General features: G+C 40.1%; 1 protein-coding gene across 2 annotated transcripts in view; it reads left to right on the top strand.

Annotated features, from left to right (window-relative positions):
- The window catches only part of MSH2 (mutS homolog 2), a 61,142-nt gene that overhangs the window by 14,509 nt on the left and 28,324 nt on the right, over positions 1 to 18,309 (top strand). For both annotated transcript variants that reach the window (XM_036334651.1, XM_036334650.1), the window contains 4 exons: positions 1,014 to 1,160; positions 6,538 to 6,687; positions 8,132 to 8,265; positions 15,510 to 15,709. In XM_036334651.1, coding sequence (XP_036190544.1) covers positions 1,014 to 1,160; positions 6,538 to 6,687; positions 8,132 to 8,265; positions 15,510 to 15,709 — 631 coding nt within the window. The remainder of the gene's footprint in view (positions 1 to 1,013; positions 1,161 to 6,537; positions 6,688 to 8,131; positions 8,266 to 15,509; positions 15,710 to 18,309) is intronic.

Below are 18,309 nucleotides of genomic sequence, written 5' to 3'. Positions count from 1 at the left end.
CTGTAACCCAGGCATATGCCCCGACCAGGAATCGAACTGGCAACCTTTCAGTGATGGGATGACACCCAACCAACTGAGCCACACCTGCCAGGGCAGGATTTCTTTTGATAGTTCAGGTGGAACTTAGCTGATTTTTTAAAAATTTAATCAATTTATTTTTATTGTCTAAAGTTTTACATAAGTCTCCTTTTTCCCCAATTAACCCCCCCACCCCACCCCAGCCATTCCCACCCCGGCCAAGCCCCCACCGCCCCAGTGTCTGTGTCCATTGGTTATGCTAATGTGCATGCATACAAGTCCTTTGGTTGCTCTCTATCCCCTCCCTCCCCTGCCTAGCTGATTTTTTTAACAAAATTTTGATTGTGCCATTTGTATAAGTGTATGGTTTATTAGATATTTCTTAAGGGCTGTTGTATTGTCCAAGGGTTCTTTTATTTTTGTGGGCCTCAAATACCATAAGAAGTGGGCATTTTTAGCATAGATACTATCTAAACAATTTTCTAAGAGTATTACTCTTTTAAGATTTTTTTACCTTTGGGAATATTTTTTAAAAGCTTTATGTGAACATAATTTTAAATATCCATGAAAATTTAGTATATATATATATATATATATATATTTTGATATATTTTTATTTATTTCATAGAGGAAAGGAGAGAGAGATAGAAACATCAATGATGAGAGAGAATCATTGATCGGCTGCCTCGTGTATGCCCCCTACTGGGAATTGAGCCCACAACCTGGGCATATGCCCTTGACTGGAATCGAACCTGGGACCCTTAAATCCCCAGGCCGATGCTCAATCCACTGAGCCAAACCAGCTTGGGCTAGTTTATATATTTTTAAAATACTTGTTAATACATATATATTTTAGCAATATCTTACATGTAGTATGAAAATTTAAGGTGGGTTAATAATTTGTTAGATATTGTCACTTTATATTTGTCAGTGTTACAGTTTTCCTTTTCTTACAGCTTTTCTCAAAGTAATTTAAAATATTTCTTGTAAAATAGGTTATTCAGAGAGGAGGAATTCTGATCACAGAAAGAAAAAGAGCTGACTTTTCCACAAAAGATATTTATCAAGACCTTAACCGGTTGTTGAAAGGCAAAAAGGGAGAACAGGTGAATAGTGCTGTCCTGCCAGAAATGGAGAATCAGGTATGTGAATTACACTGTGAATTTATCCTAATTTTAATAGTGACTTTTTAAGAAGGCTACTTCTGTCACATATATCTCAAACCTAAACTGTGGGTCACAGATATTAAGCTTATTTTTATGATGAAGCTTGAGAAAAACTCAAGGAAATGACTAGAAAATTTTAAACATAACCTTAAACATAATTCTATAATATTTGCATAAATATCTCTGGGACAAGGAAGAGTTTTATTGGATTCATGTGAAAGAGCCTGATTACTGTCACTTAAGTGCGTAAGAAAGCTTAATGACTAGAGGAGGGAAAAGGCCTATCAAAGCTTTACAATTTACAAGCTGTAAATTGAATAATTTATAAATTACTTCTGAGAGGCAGTTTCATTACATGCTAAATAAGGTTAAAAATACCTGTCTTTAAGGATTGTTATGGAGATTAGAAAGTACAGGGGTGAAAATATATACCGCACAAAATAATTGTATAATAAAAGTTACATTTAAACAAATTGGCTCAAAAATTGGCACTAGTTATAATGTTTTCAGTGGTAGAAATGAATATGCATAATAATATAATTTATGGCATTTTCAGTGGTTAAAGTTTATCTTACTGTTCAACTCTTTGACATGGGTATGGCTTGGGAGAGGTATTTTTATGGTAAAATATTGGAAGCGCTTGACAAGATGTTTGTGGAGTAAAATGGAAAATTCTGTTGTATCTACACTAATAAAAGAGAAACATGGTAATTGGCGTACGACCGCTACCCTTTTCATTGGCTAATCAGCGAGATATGCAAATTAACTGTCAGCCAAGATGGCGGCCGGCAGCCAGGCAGCTTGAAACTAACATGAGGCTTGCTTGCCTCAGTGACGGAGGAAACCAACATTCCCCGCCTGCGGCTGCAGGCCTCTGAGCCTGCAGTTTCAAACATTGTAACAAATATCGCTGACTTCAGCCAGCAGATTCGCAACATTGTATGCAAAGGCCAGAAACCTACTTTCAGGAGCGGAGGCCTAAGAGCTGGAGCCAAGCCTCAAGCTAAAGATGGCCCAGAATAAAAAAAAAAAAGGAGCGTTTGGGAGTTCAGTCACCCCCAGCCTGAAAACAGCCCTCAGCCCCTCACCCAGACTGGCCAGGCACCCAGTGGGGACCCCCACCCTGAAGGGTGTGTGACCAGCTGCAAACAGCCATCATCCCCTCATCCAGGCTGGCCAGGCACCCCAGTGGGGACCCCCACCCTGATCCAGGACACCCTTCAGGGCAAACCAGCCAGCCCCCACCCATGCACCAGGCCTCTACCCTATATAGTACAGGGGTGAAAATATATACAGCACAAAATAATTGTACTTTCACCGGGATCAGCGTGACAGGGGACAGCGCCCAAACCCCCTGATTGCCCTGTGGCTCTGTGTGTGACAGGGTGCGGCGCCCCAACACCCCCCCTTCCCCCCACGGGCCCTGCTCTGTGTGTGACGGGGTAGAGCCATAACCTCCCCATCGGCCCTGCCCTGAGTGTGAGAGTGGCGGCACCCCAACCCCCTGATCGGCCCTGCTCTGTGGGTGATAGAGGGCGGTGCCCCAATGCCCCCCCCGCCCCCCGCATGGGCCCTGCTCTGTGGGTGATAGAGGGTGGCGCCCCAACCCGCTGATCCGCCCTGCTCTGTGTGTGACAGGGGACGGTGCCCCAACTCCCCTATTGGCCCTACTCTCTGAGTGACAGGGGCGAGCTCCCCAACCCACTGATGGTCCCTGCTCTGTGCATGACAGGGGGGAGCTCCCCAACCCCCCTGATGGGCCCTGCTGTGTGCATGACAGGAGGCAGCGCCCCAACCCCCTGATTGGCCCTGCTCTGTGCATGACAGGGTATGGAGCCCCAACCCCCCTGATGGGCCCTGCTCTGTGTGTGACAGGGGGTGGCGCCGCAACCTCCCCATCGACCCTGCTCTGTGCATGATAGGGGGTGGTGCCCCAACTCCCCAATTGGCCCTGCTCTGAGCCCGACCAGGGGCTGCACCTAGGGATTGGGCCTGCCCTCTGCCACCCGGGAGCAGGCCTAAGCCAGCAGGTCGTTATCTCCCAAGGGGTCCCAGACTGCTAGAGGGCACAGGCCGGGCTGAGGCACCCCCCTCCCCCCCGAGTGCACAAATTTTTGTGCACCGGGCCTCTAGAACAAACTTTGTAATTTTCAAAGTAGATTAAAAACTCGAACGACCTGAGACTGTTATAACAGACTACCATGATTTTGCAGTGATTATCAGATAATAGTTTGGTCCTTATAAACTAAGTTTATCCTTTTTACCTTTTTTTGGTGACATAATCAAAAGCCAGTATGGATGAGCAATAATTTCAATATTAGAGAAACTTATCTCTCTGTTGAAAATATGAAGAAGCTTTTAGGGTACAAGAAACTTTTTATCTGTGTCTTCTGATGACAGGAGATTCTTGTGGCAACCTTATTCATTTGTTAGAGTTTGGCAAGGGCAGAAAGCTAACTATGTTATCAATTAGGAAAAATATGTTCATTTATAATGAATCTAGTATCAAGTATATTTCAATAAGTAGAATTTGTCGTTGGGCTATCATTTGCTCTGCTGAACTTCTTATTTTATGTTCTGTACCGTTACACCTTGGAGATATTGCAGGTTCAGTTTAGACCACCACATAAAGTGAATATATGAAAAAGTGACTCACACATTTTTTTGTTTTCCAATGCTTATAAAAGTTATGTTTACACTATACTCTAGTCTCTTAAGTGCACTATACTCTATATAGAGTATAGTTTACATTATACTCTAGTCTATTATACCTAAAAATAGCACATACCTTAATTAAAATATACTTTATTGGTAACATGCAATATTGCTATTATTTGAGCCTGCAGGGAGTTGTAATCTTTTTGCTGGTGGAGGGTCTTGCTTTGATTTTGATGGCTGCTAACTGTGGCTGTTGCAATTTCTTAAAATAAGAACACAACGAAGTTTGCCACATTGATTCACTTTTTCTTTCATTAATGATTTCTCTGTACCTTGCAATACTATCTGACAGCACTTTACCCCCAGTAGAACTTCTTTCAAAATTGGAGTCCTTTGCTGTCATTTTAACAGTCTTCCCAGCATCTTCACCAGGAGTAGGTTCCATCTCAAGAAACCATTTTGTTTGCTCATAGGTAAGAATCAGTTCCTCATCTGTTAAAAGTTTCATCATGAGATTGCAGCAATTCAGTCACATCTTCAGGCTCCACTTCTAATTCTAATTCTGTTATTTCCACCACATCAGCAATTACTTCCTCCACTGAAGTCTTGAACTTTTCAGTCATCCTTGAGTTTGAGTCATCCTTCCAAACTCCTGTTAATGTTTATTTTCACCTTTTCTCATGAATTAGGAATGTTCTTAATGATATTTAGAATAGTGAGTCCTTTCCAGAAGGCTTTAAATGTACTTTGCCTAAATCCATCACAGGAATCACTATTAATGGCAGCTATAGCGTTATGAACTGTATTTCTTAAATATTAAGACTTGAGAGTTGAAAATATTCTTTAATCTGTAGGCTGCAGAATGAATGTTGTGTTAGGCATAAAAACATCAGTCTAATCAGTATATGGCCATCAGAGCTCTTGGGTGACGAGGTGCATTGTCAGTGGAAAAAAAAAAATTTAAAAAAAAATATATTAATGTTTTTATTGATTTCAGAGAGAAAGGGGGAGAAAGGGATTGAGAGAGAATCATTGATCAGCTGCCTCCGGCATGCCCCCTACTGGGGATTGAGCCCGCAACCTGGGCGTATGCTCTCAACTGGAATGGAACCTGGGACCCTTCAGTCTGCAGGCTTACACTCTACCACTGAGCCAAACCGGCTAGGGCAGCAGTAATATTTTGAAACGAATCTTTTTCCCCCCTGAGCAATAAGTCCCAACAGTGAGCTTAAAATATTTAGTACAGGTGTGCTGTCATCCAGGCTTTGTTGTTCCACAGGCAGAGTAGATTCAGCATAAATCTTAAGGGCCCTAGATTTTCAGAATGGTGAATGAGCGTTGGCTTCAACTTAGTCACCAGCTGCATTAGCCCCTAACGGGAGTCAGTGTGTCCTTTGAAACTTTGAGGCCAGGCATTGACTTCTCTCTAGCTATGAAAGTCTTAGATGGGATCTTTTCCCAATATAAGGCTGTTTCATCTACATTGAAAATGTGGTGTTTAGTGTAGTTGCCTTCATTCATTATCTTACCTAGATTTATTGGAGAACTTGCTGTAGCTTCTACAGTAGCACTCTGTACCTTGCGATTTTATTATTACAGAGAGAGCTTCTTTCCTTAAATCTCATAAACCAACCGCTGTAGGCTTCAAGCTTCTGCAGCTTTACCTCTCAGCCTTCATAGAATTCAAGAGTTAGGGCCTTGCTCTGGATTAAGCTTTGGCTTAAGGACATGACTGGTTTACTCTTCTATCTGGCCTACTAAAACTTTCTTCATATCTGCAAAAAGTCTTTGCTTTTTTAAATCATTCATTTAAAAGCATTCATTTAAAGTATTCACTGGAGTAGTACTTTCAATTTTCTTCAAGAACTTTTCCTTTGCGTTCACTACTTGGCTTACCTGTTTGGCTCAAGAAGACTAGCTTTCGGCCTTTCTTGGCTTTTGACATGCCTTCATCATTAAGCTTCATCATTGCTAGCTTTTGATTTAAAGTGAGAGACAGGGGACCCTTCTTTTCACTTGAACACCTAGAAGCCATTGTAGGATTATTAATTGCCTTGATTTTAGTTTTGTTATGTCTCAGGAAAGAGAGAGGCCTGAGGAGAGGGAGACCAGAGGAACGGCTGGTTGGTGCAGCAGTCAGAATATATATAATAATTTATTTAAACTTCTTATTTAAATATACATATAAGGAGTATATGAACTTCAGTCATTACCGCCACCCAGGGTAAGCTGGCTCTTACCTCTGACTGTAGATTAGTTTGGCCTGTTTTTGTTGTTTATGTAAATGGAATCATATAGTTCTATATGCTCTTTGTGTCTGGTTTCTTTCATCAGTATTATGTTTGTGAGATTTATTCATATTGCATGTAGTTGCAGATTGTTTGTGCTTATATTGTGTGTAATATTCCTTAGGGTGAACATTGAACATGCCAGACTTTACCCAGTTTGCTCTTAATGAGCATTTGAGTATTTTCTATTTTTGGCTGTTATGAACAGTGCTACTATTATAGTATATTTTCATTTTCTAAAAACCATTTTCTAATATTAAGAGATTTAAACTTTTATTTTCTTAGTTTGGGTTGGGAAGAAACATCAAGGAAAATGATGTGCTTGAATTTTTTTTTCCCATTGCCTTTAAAAAATATCTCTAGAATTCTAGTGATGACAATCTTTTATTTTATATTCTTAATCTTAGGTTGCAGTTGCATCATTGTCTGCAGTTATCAAGTTTTTAGAACTCTTGTCAGATGATTCAAACTTTGGACAGTTTGAACTGACTACTTTTGACTTTCACCAGTACATGAAATTGGATATTGCAGCAGTCAGAGCCCTTAACCTTTTCCAGGTAAATAAAATAATACATGGATTGAAAACATTGGAAAATATGCTCTGGCCATGAGACTCAGTTGAGTGTCATCCCATGCACCCAGAATTTGCAGGTTCTATTTCTGGTCAGTGCACTTGCCCAGGTTTTGGGATCAATCCCCAGTAGGGGGCGTGCAGGAGGCAGCTGATCGATGTTTCTCCCATGAATGTTTCTCTCTCCCTCTCCCTTCTTTTCTCTCTAAAACTCAATAAGAATGCATATTAAAAAAGACCACATTGAATGGTAAAATTCATAGACACATAACAATAGAATGGTGAGTACTATAGGGAAAAGGGGGTGGGGAAGATAGAAGGTGGGTAAAGGAGGATAAGTGGTGATGGAAGAAGAATTGTGGTGGTGAAAACACGATACAATATACAGATGACTATTAAAAAAGAAGTCTCAAAATAAGAACCATTGAATGGTTATAAATGTTTCCTCTCACATACCCTGAGGAATCTTTCTTTTTTGTTAATCCTCACCCCAGGATATTTTTCCATTGATTTTTAGAGAGTGGAAAGGAGGGGGAGGAGAGAAAAAGAGAAAGAGAAACATCAATGTAAGAGAGGCAAATCAATTGGTTGCCTCCACATGCACCCTGACTGGGGCACATGATTGATCCTGCAACCAAGGTGTGTGCCCTTGACTGGAATCGAACCTGCGGCCTGCGATGCTCTGTTCACTGAGTCAGCCTGGCTAGGGCCTGAAGAATCTTTCTAAGGAGCTTAAATATTTTGAAATATTATTATACTTGAATAAGTAGTTTTGCATTAGTATACACACCTTCCTCCCCTTCCCCCTGCTCCCTCCAAGCACACTGTTCCCCAACCCTGGCCTGCTCGGACCTCACCCTTGAATTACTATATTTGTCTAGTTGTAAGTTATATGAATAGTATTTGCCCTGACTTTTTTTTTTTTTTTTTTTTAATATATTTTATTGATTTTTTACAGAGAGAAAGGGAGAGAGATAGAGAGTTAGAAACATTGATGAGAGAGAAACATCGATCAGCTGCCTCCTGCACATCTCCTACTGGGGAGGTGCCCGCAACCCAGGTACATGCCCTTGACCGGAATCGAACCTGGGACCTTTCAGTCCGCAGGCCGACGCTCTATCCACTGAGCCAAACCGGTTTCGGCTGCCCTGACTTTATACGTAATTTTTAATATCGTTTTTTAAAAATTACATATTAATAAGTTTTATGTCTAAAACTGCAGTAAATACAAAGCGGTTTTGGCTTGGGTAATACACAGCAGAAAATACAGATTAACGGGTTGAAAATTTGACTTTAGGAAGAACTTTTGTGCAGATTTCTTATTTAATATTTGAAGAATATTAAATGTTGGTTCTCAAAATAATTTTTCATGGCATAGTAAGATTTTTCACTAATGAGAACGCCATTCTTTTTCATTTTTTGTTTACTAGGGTTCTGTTGAAGATACCACTGGCTCTCAGTCTCTGGCTGCATTGCTGAATAAGTGCAAAACCCCGCAAGGACAAAGACTGGTTAACCAGTGGGTTAAGCAGCCTCTCATGGATAAGAACAGAATAGAAGAGAGGTATATGACTAACTTTGAGTGACATTCAGTTACTCCATTTGATTATACCCTTTATCCTTATATGCAATTTTTTTTAGCATCCAGCTTCATGGAGCACTAAATAGTAATAATAGAATGATAATTATTTAGATTGATTAAATAATGTATTTTCTTAATTATGTTTTTCTCACTGTAAAGTGAAATTTTATTGGAGAGATGGTATGGATAGTGTTTCAGAGCATGAACTTGGGAACTAGAGTACCTTGTTTCAAATTATGGCTTTGCCACTTTTTAGCTGTTATCTTGGGCAAGTTATTCAACCTCAGTGTCACAGTTTCTTTAGTTTTAAAGTGAAGCAATAACATACCAAATTCATAGGGTTGTTTTGAGGATTTGGTGATTCAATATGTATAAAGTACTTTGAACAAGGTCTAGCACATAGGAAGTATTTGATTATTCTAGAAAGGACTAAGTCTAAAAATATATTTCAGATAATTTTTAAATTGAGGCTATAAAAGAAAATTATATAATCATTCTACCCTAATACAATTAGCAATTTGAGTATATTTTATTTTTCTTTTGTTTTAGGTAATCATTTTAAAATTTTTAAATGAAGTATAATATACATAAAAGCACAAATCTTAAGTGTGCTTGATGAATTTTCACAAAGTAGATACATTGATGTAACAACACATAAGTCAAGAAACAACATAACTAGCATCCCAGAAACTTCCCTGGATTCTCCTTCTAGTTACTACCCCTCCTTAGTCCAAGAGTAATAATCACTGTCCTGGCCTCACAGTTTAATTAGGTTTTGCCTGTTTTTGAACTCTGTATGAATAGAATCATTTTATATAGTCAATTCTTATGTTAGCAGGTTTTTTTTAATTGATTTTTTTCTTTTTTTAAGAGAGAGAGACATTGATTTGTTTTTCCACTTATTTATGTATTCATTGGTTGATTCTTGTTATGTGCCCTGACCAGGGATGGAACCCGAAACCCTGGCGTATCGAGAGACCACCCCAACCAACTGAACCACCTGGCCAGGGCTGTGTGCTAGTCTTTTTGTTTTTATTTTATATTTTTATTGATTTCAGAGAGAGGAAAGGAGGGGGAGAGAGAGGTGGAAACATCAACAATGAGAGAAAATCATTGATCAGCTGCCTCTTGCATGCCCCATCCTGGGGATTAAGCCCACAACACGGACCTGTGCCCTGACCAGGAACTGAACTATGACCTCCTGGTTCATAGGTTGACGCTCAACCACTGAGCTACCGCTGGGCTCCATTTTTTAATTTTTCGTGAACACTTTATATATAAAATTTAATATGATTAATGTAGCAGTCTTAGTAGAAACAAGCTACAAATAAAAGTATGACTCCTGTAAATTTAGAGATGGTGGTGGTGCTTATGTGATATGATACTATATCATGTTTTTTGAGGCAGTGTACTTACAGGGTCCCTAGTTTCCTACCAGGTTATATTATCCTTTAATGCAAGGATATCTTTAATTAGAATTAATATTCTGTGCAAACAGAGATCTGGAGGTCATACAGTGAGTGCAGTTTCTTTGAATAGTGAAGCACTGCTCTGGCTTCTGAAGAACAAGGAGGACTTCCAATTCATTGCTTCCCAGCCACTGTTGCCTCCACTTCTAAAACAAGTTTCGTGGAGACTCCTTTATTCTGGTCTCTGGGCTGATCTGCTAGCTCCTTTGTGTTTTATTTGCCTCCTAATCCAGCCTGCACAGCAAAGGCATTTCTTTTCCCAGTGCTTTCTTGGGGACCATAGAATTTCTTGCCCTAATGGGCCTTTGTCATACTGACCTCTCCTCAGCTTTCTTTTTCAATTAAAAGTTGCTGGAGAAAGTCACCCAATGTTGATTGGATCCATTGTACCTTCAAGCTATCTAGCTTTCATTGCCACCTGGTATTACTTTTATTACATGACTCAATACACTGATCAATCCAAATTTTTTTTACCTTCTCTGAAAGCCTTCAGCTGCCTCCTTGCTCTAAGTAAATAATGCCCACTTTAATCCTTCCAATCTCAAAATGTATCTGTATTTTCAGTCTTTCTCTTTGAGGCTCTTTCTCAGAAGAAATAACACCTTTGCTTTCCAAAGCCAAGGGCCTTTCCACTGTACCTGTAGTTATAATTTTGTCCTATTCCTTCTCTGCTTTGGTTTTCTTTCAGTGGATCCTCTGCTTCTCTTCTTTCGAGTTTCTGCTGTTGCCTCTCTTTCCCTCTCTCCCAAGTATTTTCCCCAGAATCCTATCTCTATAAACCCCAACTGTTCAGAATATTGGCAAATGAAATACTTCAAAATGAAGTTTCCCAGCTCTCATGGGAATTCCTTGCCTTCTTATCCATATCACATTTCATTGCATTTTGTATATCATTGTTACTCAGCACTAACTGAAAGATGGAACATGTCCTTGTCCTCCACTAGATTGAATATTCCTTGAAAGCATTTCTCTTTTTTCTTGCCATACTCTGTTTTCTTCTATCTTAGGCCTATCAGAATATTTGTTAGTTAATGTATCAAATAAGTGGTTCTTCTTGCATTAAACTATGTGAAGAAAAGATAAAGAAGAGACTCAAAATTTATCATTGCTATTCTTTAGGTACCAGATTTGTTCTTAGCCATGTAAATATGCTGTCATGAACTTCCAGTCATGTTTTTTTTTTTTAATCTACTTTTTAAAAAAAATATATTTTATTGATTTTTTACAGAGAGGAAGGAAGAGGGATAGAGAGTTAGAAACATCAATGAGAGAGAAACATCGATCAGCTGCCTCCTGCACACCCCCTACTGGGGATGTGCCTGCAGCCAAGGTACATGCCCTTGACCGGAATCAAACCTGGGACCCTTCAGTCCACAGGCCGACGCTCTATCCACTGAGCCAAACCGGTTAGGGCTCCAGTCATGTTTTTACAATGGAAGATCAGAAATGCTACTTAATGAGAAAGGACAGACTGTTGATTTTCAAAATACCAAAAATTCCATGAGTTAATCTGTTGGAATTTTAGAAGTTAGGTGACCTTAAAATATTATCTTGTATTTCAGTCAATTTGAAAATTAATGTAGCGAATTGTGTACAGCTGAATAATTTTATTGAGTAGGGTTGACAGATATACTTATGCTATGCCAACAGTACCTTTGGTACTTCTAAAATTGTGATGTAAAAATGGCATTGTCAGGGAAGCAGTCAGTAAAGCAATCATTAAAAAAAAAAAGTCTGTTAGCCAGAACATAAACTGACACTGTAATTAATTTTGAAGTGTCATACTGAATAGACTTGTGAAACTAGCAATTTATTAGGCTTTTAATGATACCTGAACCAAAGACTAAGGGGGCTGTGTATGTTGCCTTATGCTGTGTGTTTTAGAAGCTTTTCCTTTCCTTGAGTTTTACTTAATACTCTTTAAAAATTATTTTTTATTGATTTTTAGAGAGAGGAAGGAAGCGGGAAGTTTTTCTGGAGCAGTAAGTGCCTGAATTATTCTCAATGTTTGTTTATAGCTTCAGTGACTGGGTCATAATACAAATTTGGTAGCAGATTATTTTCCCACTAATTTGGCATTTGCCACAACAAGTGTATCTGCTACCTAGGTACTATCTTGACTCTCTATAGAGTTTTAGTTATTTTTCGGTTTATTTTCATCTTTTAAAAAGTGAATTTTTAGTCAAGTTCCTTTAAACCAGTGGTACCTGGTGCAATTTTTCCCTCCAGGGGACATTTGGCAGTACCTAGAGACATTTTTGGTCGTCACTCTGGAGACAGTATAGTGTGTAGAAGCCAGGGATGCTGTTAACCACCACAGAACAGCCCCTTACCACAAATAATGAGAATATTGCTGTGGTTGTAAAATCCTGCTTTAAATATATACAACTAGAGGCCCAATGCACAAAATTTGTGCAAGGGGCTCAGCCCTTGCAGCCCCAGCTTCTTCCAGAAGGTTGTCCAGACAGTCGTTCTGCTGTTTGGTCTAATTAGCATATTAGCTTTTTAGTATATAGGATTATGTCATTCTGGGGACAGCACAATTTTCCCTTATATAATACTAGAGGCCTGGTGCACAAAATTCATGCACTGGCAGGGGGAGGGTGTCCCTCAGCCCAACCTGCACCCTCCCCAATCTGGGACCCCTCGGGGGATGTCCGACTGCCGGTTAGGCCTGATCCGAATGCCCAGTTTAGGATCTGGCCTAAACTGGCAGTTGGATGTCCCTCTCACAATCCAGGATTGCTGGCTCCCAACCACTTGCCTGCCTGCCTGCCTGATTGCCCCAACCGTTTCTGCCTGCCAGCCTGATCACCCCCTGACCACTCCCCTGCCAGCCAAACTGCTCCCCTGCCAGTCCAATTGCCCCCAACTGCCCTCCCCTGCCAGCCATCTTGTGCAATGGCGTGATGGTCAATTTGCATATTACCTCTTTATTATAGGATATTGGAAAAACATTTTGATGATGCAGGAATTGTAAATGCTGATGGAGCGATAGTAAATAGTTAAGAGATTTAGAAAGCTAATTTGTTTCCTTACCCCATCCTTGCGTAAGCCACTGTGGGTTAATTTACTGCTCATATAGTTTACAAATGTAAGGAAAAGGTTGCTCATCTGATAGCTTTCTGACTTTGGGTCATTTGCTGCGCCCATGGCCATTTCCCTTACCATTTAAAAAATATATTTTTTAAATTGATTTTTAAAAAGATAGGAAGGAGAGGTGAGAGAGAGAGAGAGAGAGGAGAGAGAGAGAGAGAGAGGAACATTGATGTGAGAGAGAAATAGCGATCAGATGCCTCCTGCACACCACCCCACTGGGCATCGAGCCCCAAACCCTAAACCTCTCAGTGCACAGTAGGATGTCCAGCCAACAGCCCCGCTGGCCAGGGCCATTTTCCCTACCTTTGATTATTAAAATTTACCTCTCAGCTATTAACTTCAGTAACATCTACAACACTGTTTTCAAACTGAAAATTGTGACCAATAGTGGGTTGTGAAATTAGTTTAGTGGGTGATAACCAGCATTTTTGAGAAGTCAAATATGATAGAAAAATAACACTGGATCACATATAGTAAGTGTTGTTTTGTGACAACTATTATAATTATGTAGGGAAGTGAAATTCCTTTTTTCTACTATCATCCTAGGTTATCTGGCTGAGGCCCTGTGGAGTGGACTGACAAAAGACAGATTAACAAGAGCAAAACAAAAGTTTATGTTTACACGTGGGAACACTCAGAGATGAATAATAACAGGGTTGGTTAGAACTTGGGCTTACTAGTATATGACATTTTAGCAAAGGAACAAAAAATTTTTAAAGAAGTGACAAGATTGAGTTTCTAGGGCTGTAAATTGTGGGAAGGCAACTATTTGAGAAGCTAATAGTAAAGTTTGTTAGGTAGGTTCCCCTGGTGCCACCTCCAGATGCGTCTAAAGTCATCTAAGGTGATTAACTTTTGTCCTTCCTGGTACAGAAGGAAGGAGGTGAAGGGAACCTTTATAGATTTACTAGAGGCCTGATGCACTAAATTCATGCACTTGGGAGGGGGGGGGGCGCTCTCAGCCCAGTCTGCTCCCTCTAGCAGTCTGGGAGCCCCATGATTGATTGCCCCACAGAGGGAGGCCCTGCCCACCAGCTGCAGCGCAGCCAGCCGTGTAGCCTGGGCCTTTCTCTTTGGGGCGATAGATTGCAGAGCCCCCAATTGATCGCCACTCTGGCCAGTAGCCTGGGCCTCCATCTGCAGGGCAATTGTGTGGCGATGGCCCCCCGACCAATCTCATTGCACCTGTCTTGGCTGGCCTGGTGACAGTGCGTGTCATAGCATGGTTGTCCGGACGGTCGTTCCGCTGTTCGGCCGTTTGGTCAATTTGCATATTATGCTTTTATTATTATAGATGTTCTGCTTTTATGCAAATAAGTAGAAGACAGAGAGCTTTTTTTTTCTGCTTCTTAGTTGTTTTTAGCTCAAAATAGTTCTTATGCCAGAGTGGCATATTTTGAGATGGCATATTCTGCTCCCTACAGAATCTATGCATACATGTGCTGGGTCATGATGTGAAAATAATCCTTGCTGTAGATTACAGTGAAAAAAATGGAAAGCCACTGATTCCAAAAATTTGCAAAAGCAATATGAGCTGCATGTTTTATAGTTATTAAAACAAGCTAAGATTTTATTTATTAACTTTGGGAAGAAACAAACATATTTCAGGGTTTTTTAATATATATATATATATTTTTTATTGATTTTTTACAGAGAGGAAGGGAGAGGGATAGAGAGCTAGAAACATCGATGAGAGAGAAACATCGATCAGCTGCCTCCCACTGGGGATGTGCCCTGACCAGAATCGAACCTGGGACCCTTGAGTCTGCAGGCTGATGCTCTAGCCACTGATCCAAAATGGTTAGGGCCATATTTCAGTTTTTTAATTAGAAAATTTTACCTTTGTTTTGTCAGATAATTTTAGAATGCATTGTGAAAATTTATTAAATTTCTGATAGAATAAATATTGGATTTGGCAACCTTCTTGAATTTTAATTCTCTTTCATTTAAGATTATTGTGACCCTTTGAGAGGGCATGGAGGGATCTGGAAAGTATTAGGCTAAATGAAATAAGCCAGTCAAAGAAAGACAAGTATCACATAATCTCACTGATATATGGAATCTAATGAATAAAATAAACATGAACAAAATAGATCTAGAGCCATAGAAGCATGGAACAGACTGTCAAATCTCAGAGGGAAGGCAGGGACAGGTGGGTGGGTGGGAAGAGATCAACCAAAGAACTTATGTGCATAACCCATGGACTCAGACAGTAGGGTGATGAAGGCCTGGGGCAGGCTAGAAGAGGCCAATGGGGGGAAAGGGGGGTATATGTAAAGCTTTCAACAATAAAGATTTAAAATAAAATAATTATTTACATGTGCAGTATGTGTCAGTGACAATAATATCCCAGTAATGAAATTCTTATATTTAAGAAATGCCAGTTTGATGAAAGTTAAACAAATTGGGTGTATTTTATTATCTTACTAGTATACTATTCAACTAAACATTAATTTGGTTAACAACTAATTAGAAACTTTTTACATTACAGTGTTAACAGAGCATTCCATCCTCCATAAAAAGCTGGTATTTCAGAATAAATTCAAACTCCTCATATGGAGTTTTTGAGTTCATTTAGTTGAAACTTCTATACATTGTTGGCAAATTTTAATTCTATACTAAAATATTTATAATTAATACTAATGTAATTTATTTCAGATTAAATTTAGTGGAAGCTTTTGTAGAAGATGCAGAATTGAGACAGTGTTTACAAGAAGATTTACTGCGTCGATTCCCAGATCTTAACCGACTTGCCAAGAAATTTCAAAGACAAGCAGCAAACTTACAAGATTGTTACCGACTCTATCAGGGTATAAATCAACTCCCTAATGTTATACAGGCTCTGGAAAACTATAAAGGTAACAAAATAATTTTGTTTTTGTTTTCCTTCACTCTTGATAAACTTAGCAAATGTGTTGTCCTTATATAGCGAATGTGGTTCTGGTAACTCACTCTAAATTTTTCTAATTACAGGTTTACATTGACCTATAGCTCGTTACAGAAGTCATTAGACAACTTAGAATTTTTGCTTTTTAGAAATGAATGCTAGAGTTACTGGGTTTATTAATAGGCCTATTGCACCAACAGTGGCCATTGAACAGGGCACAGTTGCTAAAGAAGACACATCGGACCCAAATCTACAGTTTGCCTACAGGAAAAGGATTCAGTCTAACAGTAGCACTAAAGTAAAGACATGCATTACAGCCTAAAGCAGGGGTGGGCAAGGGCAAACTTTTTGACTCCAGGGCCACAATGGGTTCTTAAACTGGACCGGAGGGCCGGAACAAAAGCATGGATGGAGTGTTTGTGTGAACTAATATAAATTCAAAGTAAACATCATTACATAAAAGGGTACGGTCTTTTTTTTTTTAGTTTTATTCATTTCAAACGGGCCGGATTCGGCCCGCGGGCCGTAGTTTGCCCACGGCTGGCCTAAAGCCTTCATAGCAAGGGGGCCAGAGAGGTCATGTGCAGGTTCCCAGTGTCCTTGAAAAAGGTCTGTGGTGAAGTACACTTTTTTCCTCAGATCAGGTATCACCAATGTGTACAGGGACCTTAAAATGGAGTCTTGGCTGGACTTTTTAATACTTATTTTATTGGCCTCATGTACATATTCCTGTCCTGTATCTAGCTTCTCCAGCAGAGCCTCCTCTGGGGTGCTCACTGACACCAGGTGCAAGTCATCAGTCACAGTAAACAGTGCTGGCAAGATGAACTGACCACCTGAATATCCTCTGAGCAGTGATTACAAAACAACACAATTAGTATGTTTCATGCCTTCACCAGGGGTTATTGCCATGATTTGAAGAAAGCAGCACAGGCTATTTCCACAGGCTATTCCTGGCTATTCCTGGCTATTCCTGGAATTAACCTTACTGGCACACTTGTGAAAAAAGTTGATAAAGCGTCTTCTGCTCTCAAATAGGTGAAGCCAAAATGAAGTTATCAGAATAAAGTGAGCAGAGTCACATATAGTTAATAATGGTAGTACTGGGTAAAATCATCTGCTTTTCCAAGCATAGTTTTTAAGTGAACATAGGTTTCTACAGCAAATCCTATCTAATAAAGAGGTAATATGCTAATTGACCCTCAGCGCCCACAGCCAATGAGGGAATATGCTAATTGACTGCCACACCCTCAAAGATGGCGGCGCCCAGTCCCGTCAGCCCTACCCCAGGTGGGCCCGGCCGCTCCGTGCATCTGCCTCCAGAGTCCCCCAGTTCCCTCAGCCCCCCAGCTGCCCAGGGCCAGCCTGAGGCGTAGGCAAGCCTCAGATGGCAGCTGCCCAGCCACCCAGGGCCACCCGAGGCTCAGGTAACCAGGGTCAGCCGAGGCTTGCGCTGCCAGCAGTGGCAGCAGCAGAGGTGTGATGGGGTGTCCCCTTCCCCTGATTGCCAGGTCGCCTCCCACCCCTGAGGGCACCTGGACTGTGAAAGGGGGCAGGGCCTCTAGTATATATTACTAATTAAAGAGTCTTATGTCTAATATATAAAGCATTTTAAGTTTCAAGGTTAAAAATCAACATCTCTTACAACTATTAAAACAAACCTTTCAATATTATGAGAAAGCTTTATTCTTTTGAAAATAGAATTAAACAATTTTATGATGACAGGATACAAAATAAGTATAGATTTAGTGATATTTTAATGTTATTCCTGAAAAAATAAAAATTCAAAGACAGCAGAGGGCAGCAACAGTGTAGAAAGTTCATTTGTGTATGTTGCATTAGAACTGGCTGCATGCAGAAATGTAATAGAATATATTGGTGAGGTAAACATGTATATAATACTAATTATTAGTTGCCATAATTTAACCTCTATTGTTTGATATTACTTTAGAAATTATTCATTCTTTGTAATTAATAGTCAGCCAACACCTATTATTTGAAAGTACGGGAAATTACTATGCAGAAACTTCTTTAAAAGGTTTGTGTACCTCCCTGGCATTTTGATTTTTTTTTTTTTTTTACAAATTTTTTTTTTAATATATTTTATTGATTTTTCACAGAGAGGAAGGGAGAGAGATAGAAAGTCAGAAACATCGATGAGAGAGAAACATCGATCAGCTGCCTCCTGCACATCTCCCACTGGGGATGTGCCCGCAACCCAGGCACACGCCCCCGACCGGAATCGAACCTGGGACCCTTCAGTCCGCATGCCGACGCTCTGTCCACTGAGCCAAACCGGTTTCGGCCATTTTGATTTTTTTATTCTGTTACTACATTATTAAAACTAGAATTTCTTGGCCATACTATGCCTTCTTTCTTTTTCTTTTTAAATTTTTTTTGTTGCTTTGGAAGGGAGAGCGAGAGAGAAACATCGATTAGCTGCCTCCTGCATGCTCCCCACCAGGGATTGAGCCTACAACGTGGGCATGTGCTCTGTCTGGGGTGCATGGGAGGATGTTCAACCAACTGAACCACAGCGACCAGGGCTTATTTAATCTCTTTTAATTGGAA

This window comes from Myotis myotis, unplaced genomic scaffold (assembly GCF_014108235.1).
Source record: "Myotis myotis isolate mMyoMyo1 unplaced genomic scaffold, mMyoMyo1.p scaffold_m19_p_14, whole genome shotgun sequence".
NCBI classification, from domain to species: domain Eukaryota; kingdom Metazoa; phylum Chordata; class Mammalia; order Chiroptera; family Vespertilionidae; genus Myotis; species Myotis myotis.
The sequence above is the reverse complement of the archived record's forward strand: the minus strand, read 5'-3'. Positions and strand labels throughout refer to the sequence as shown.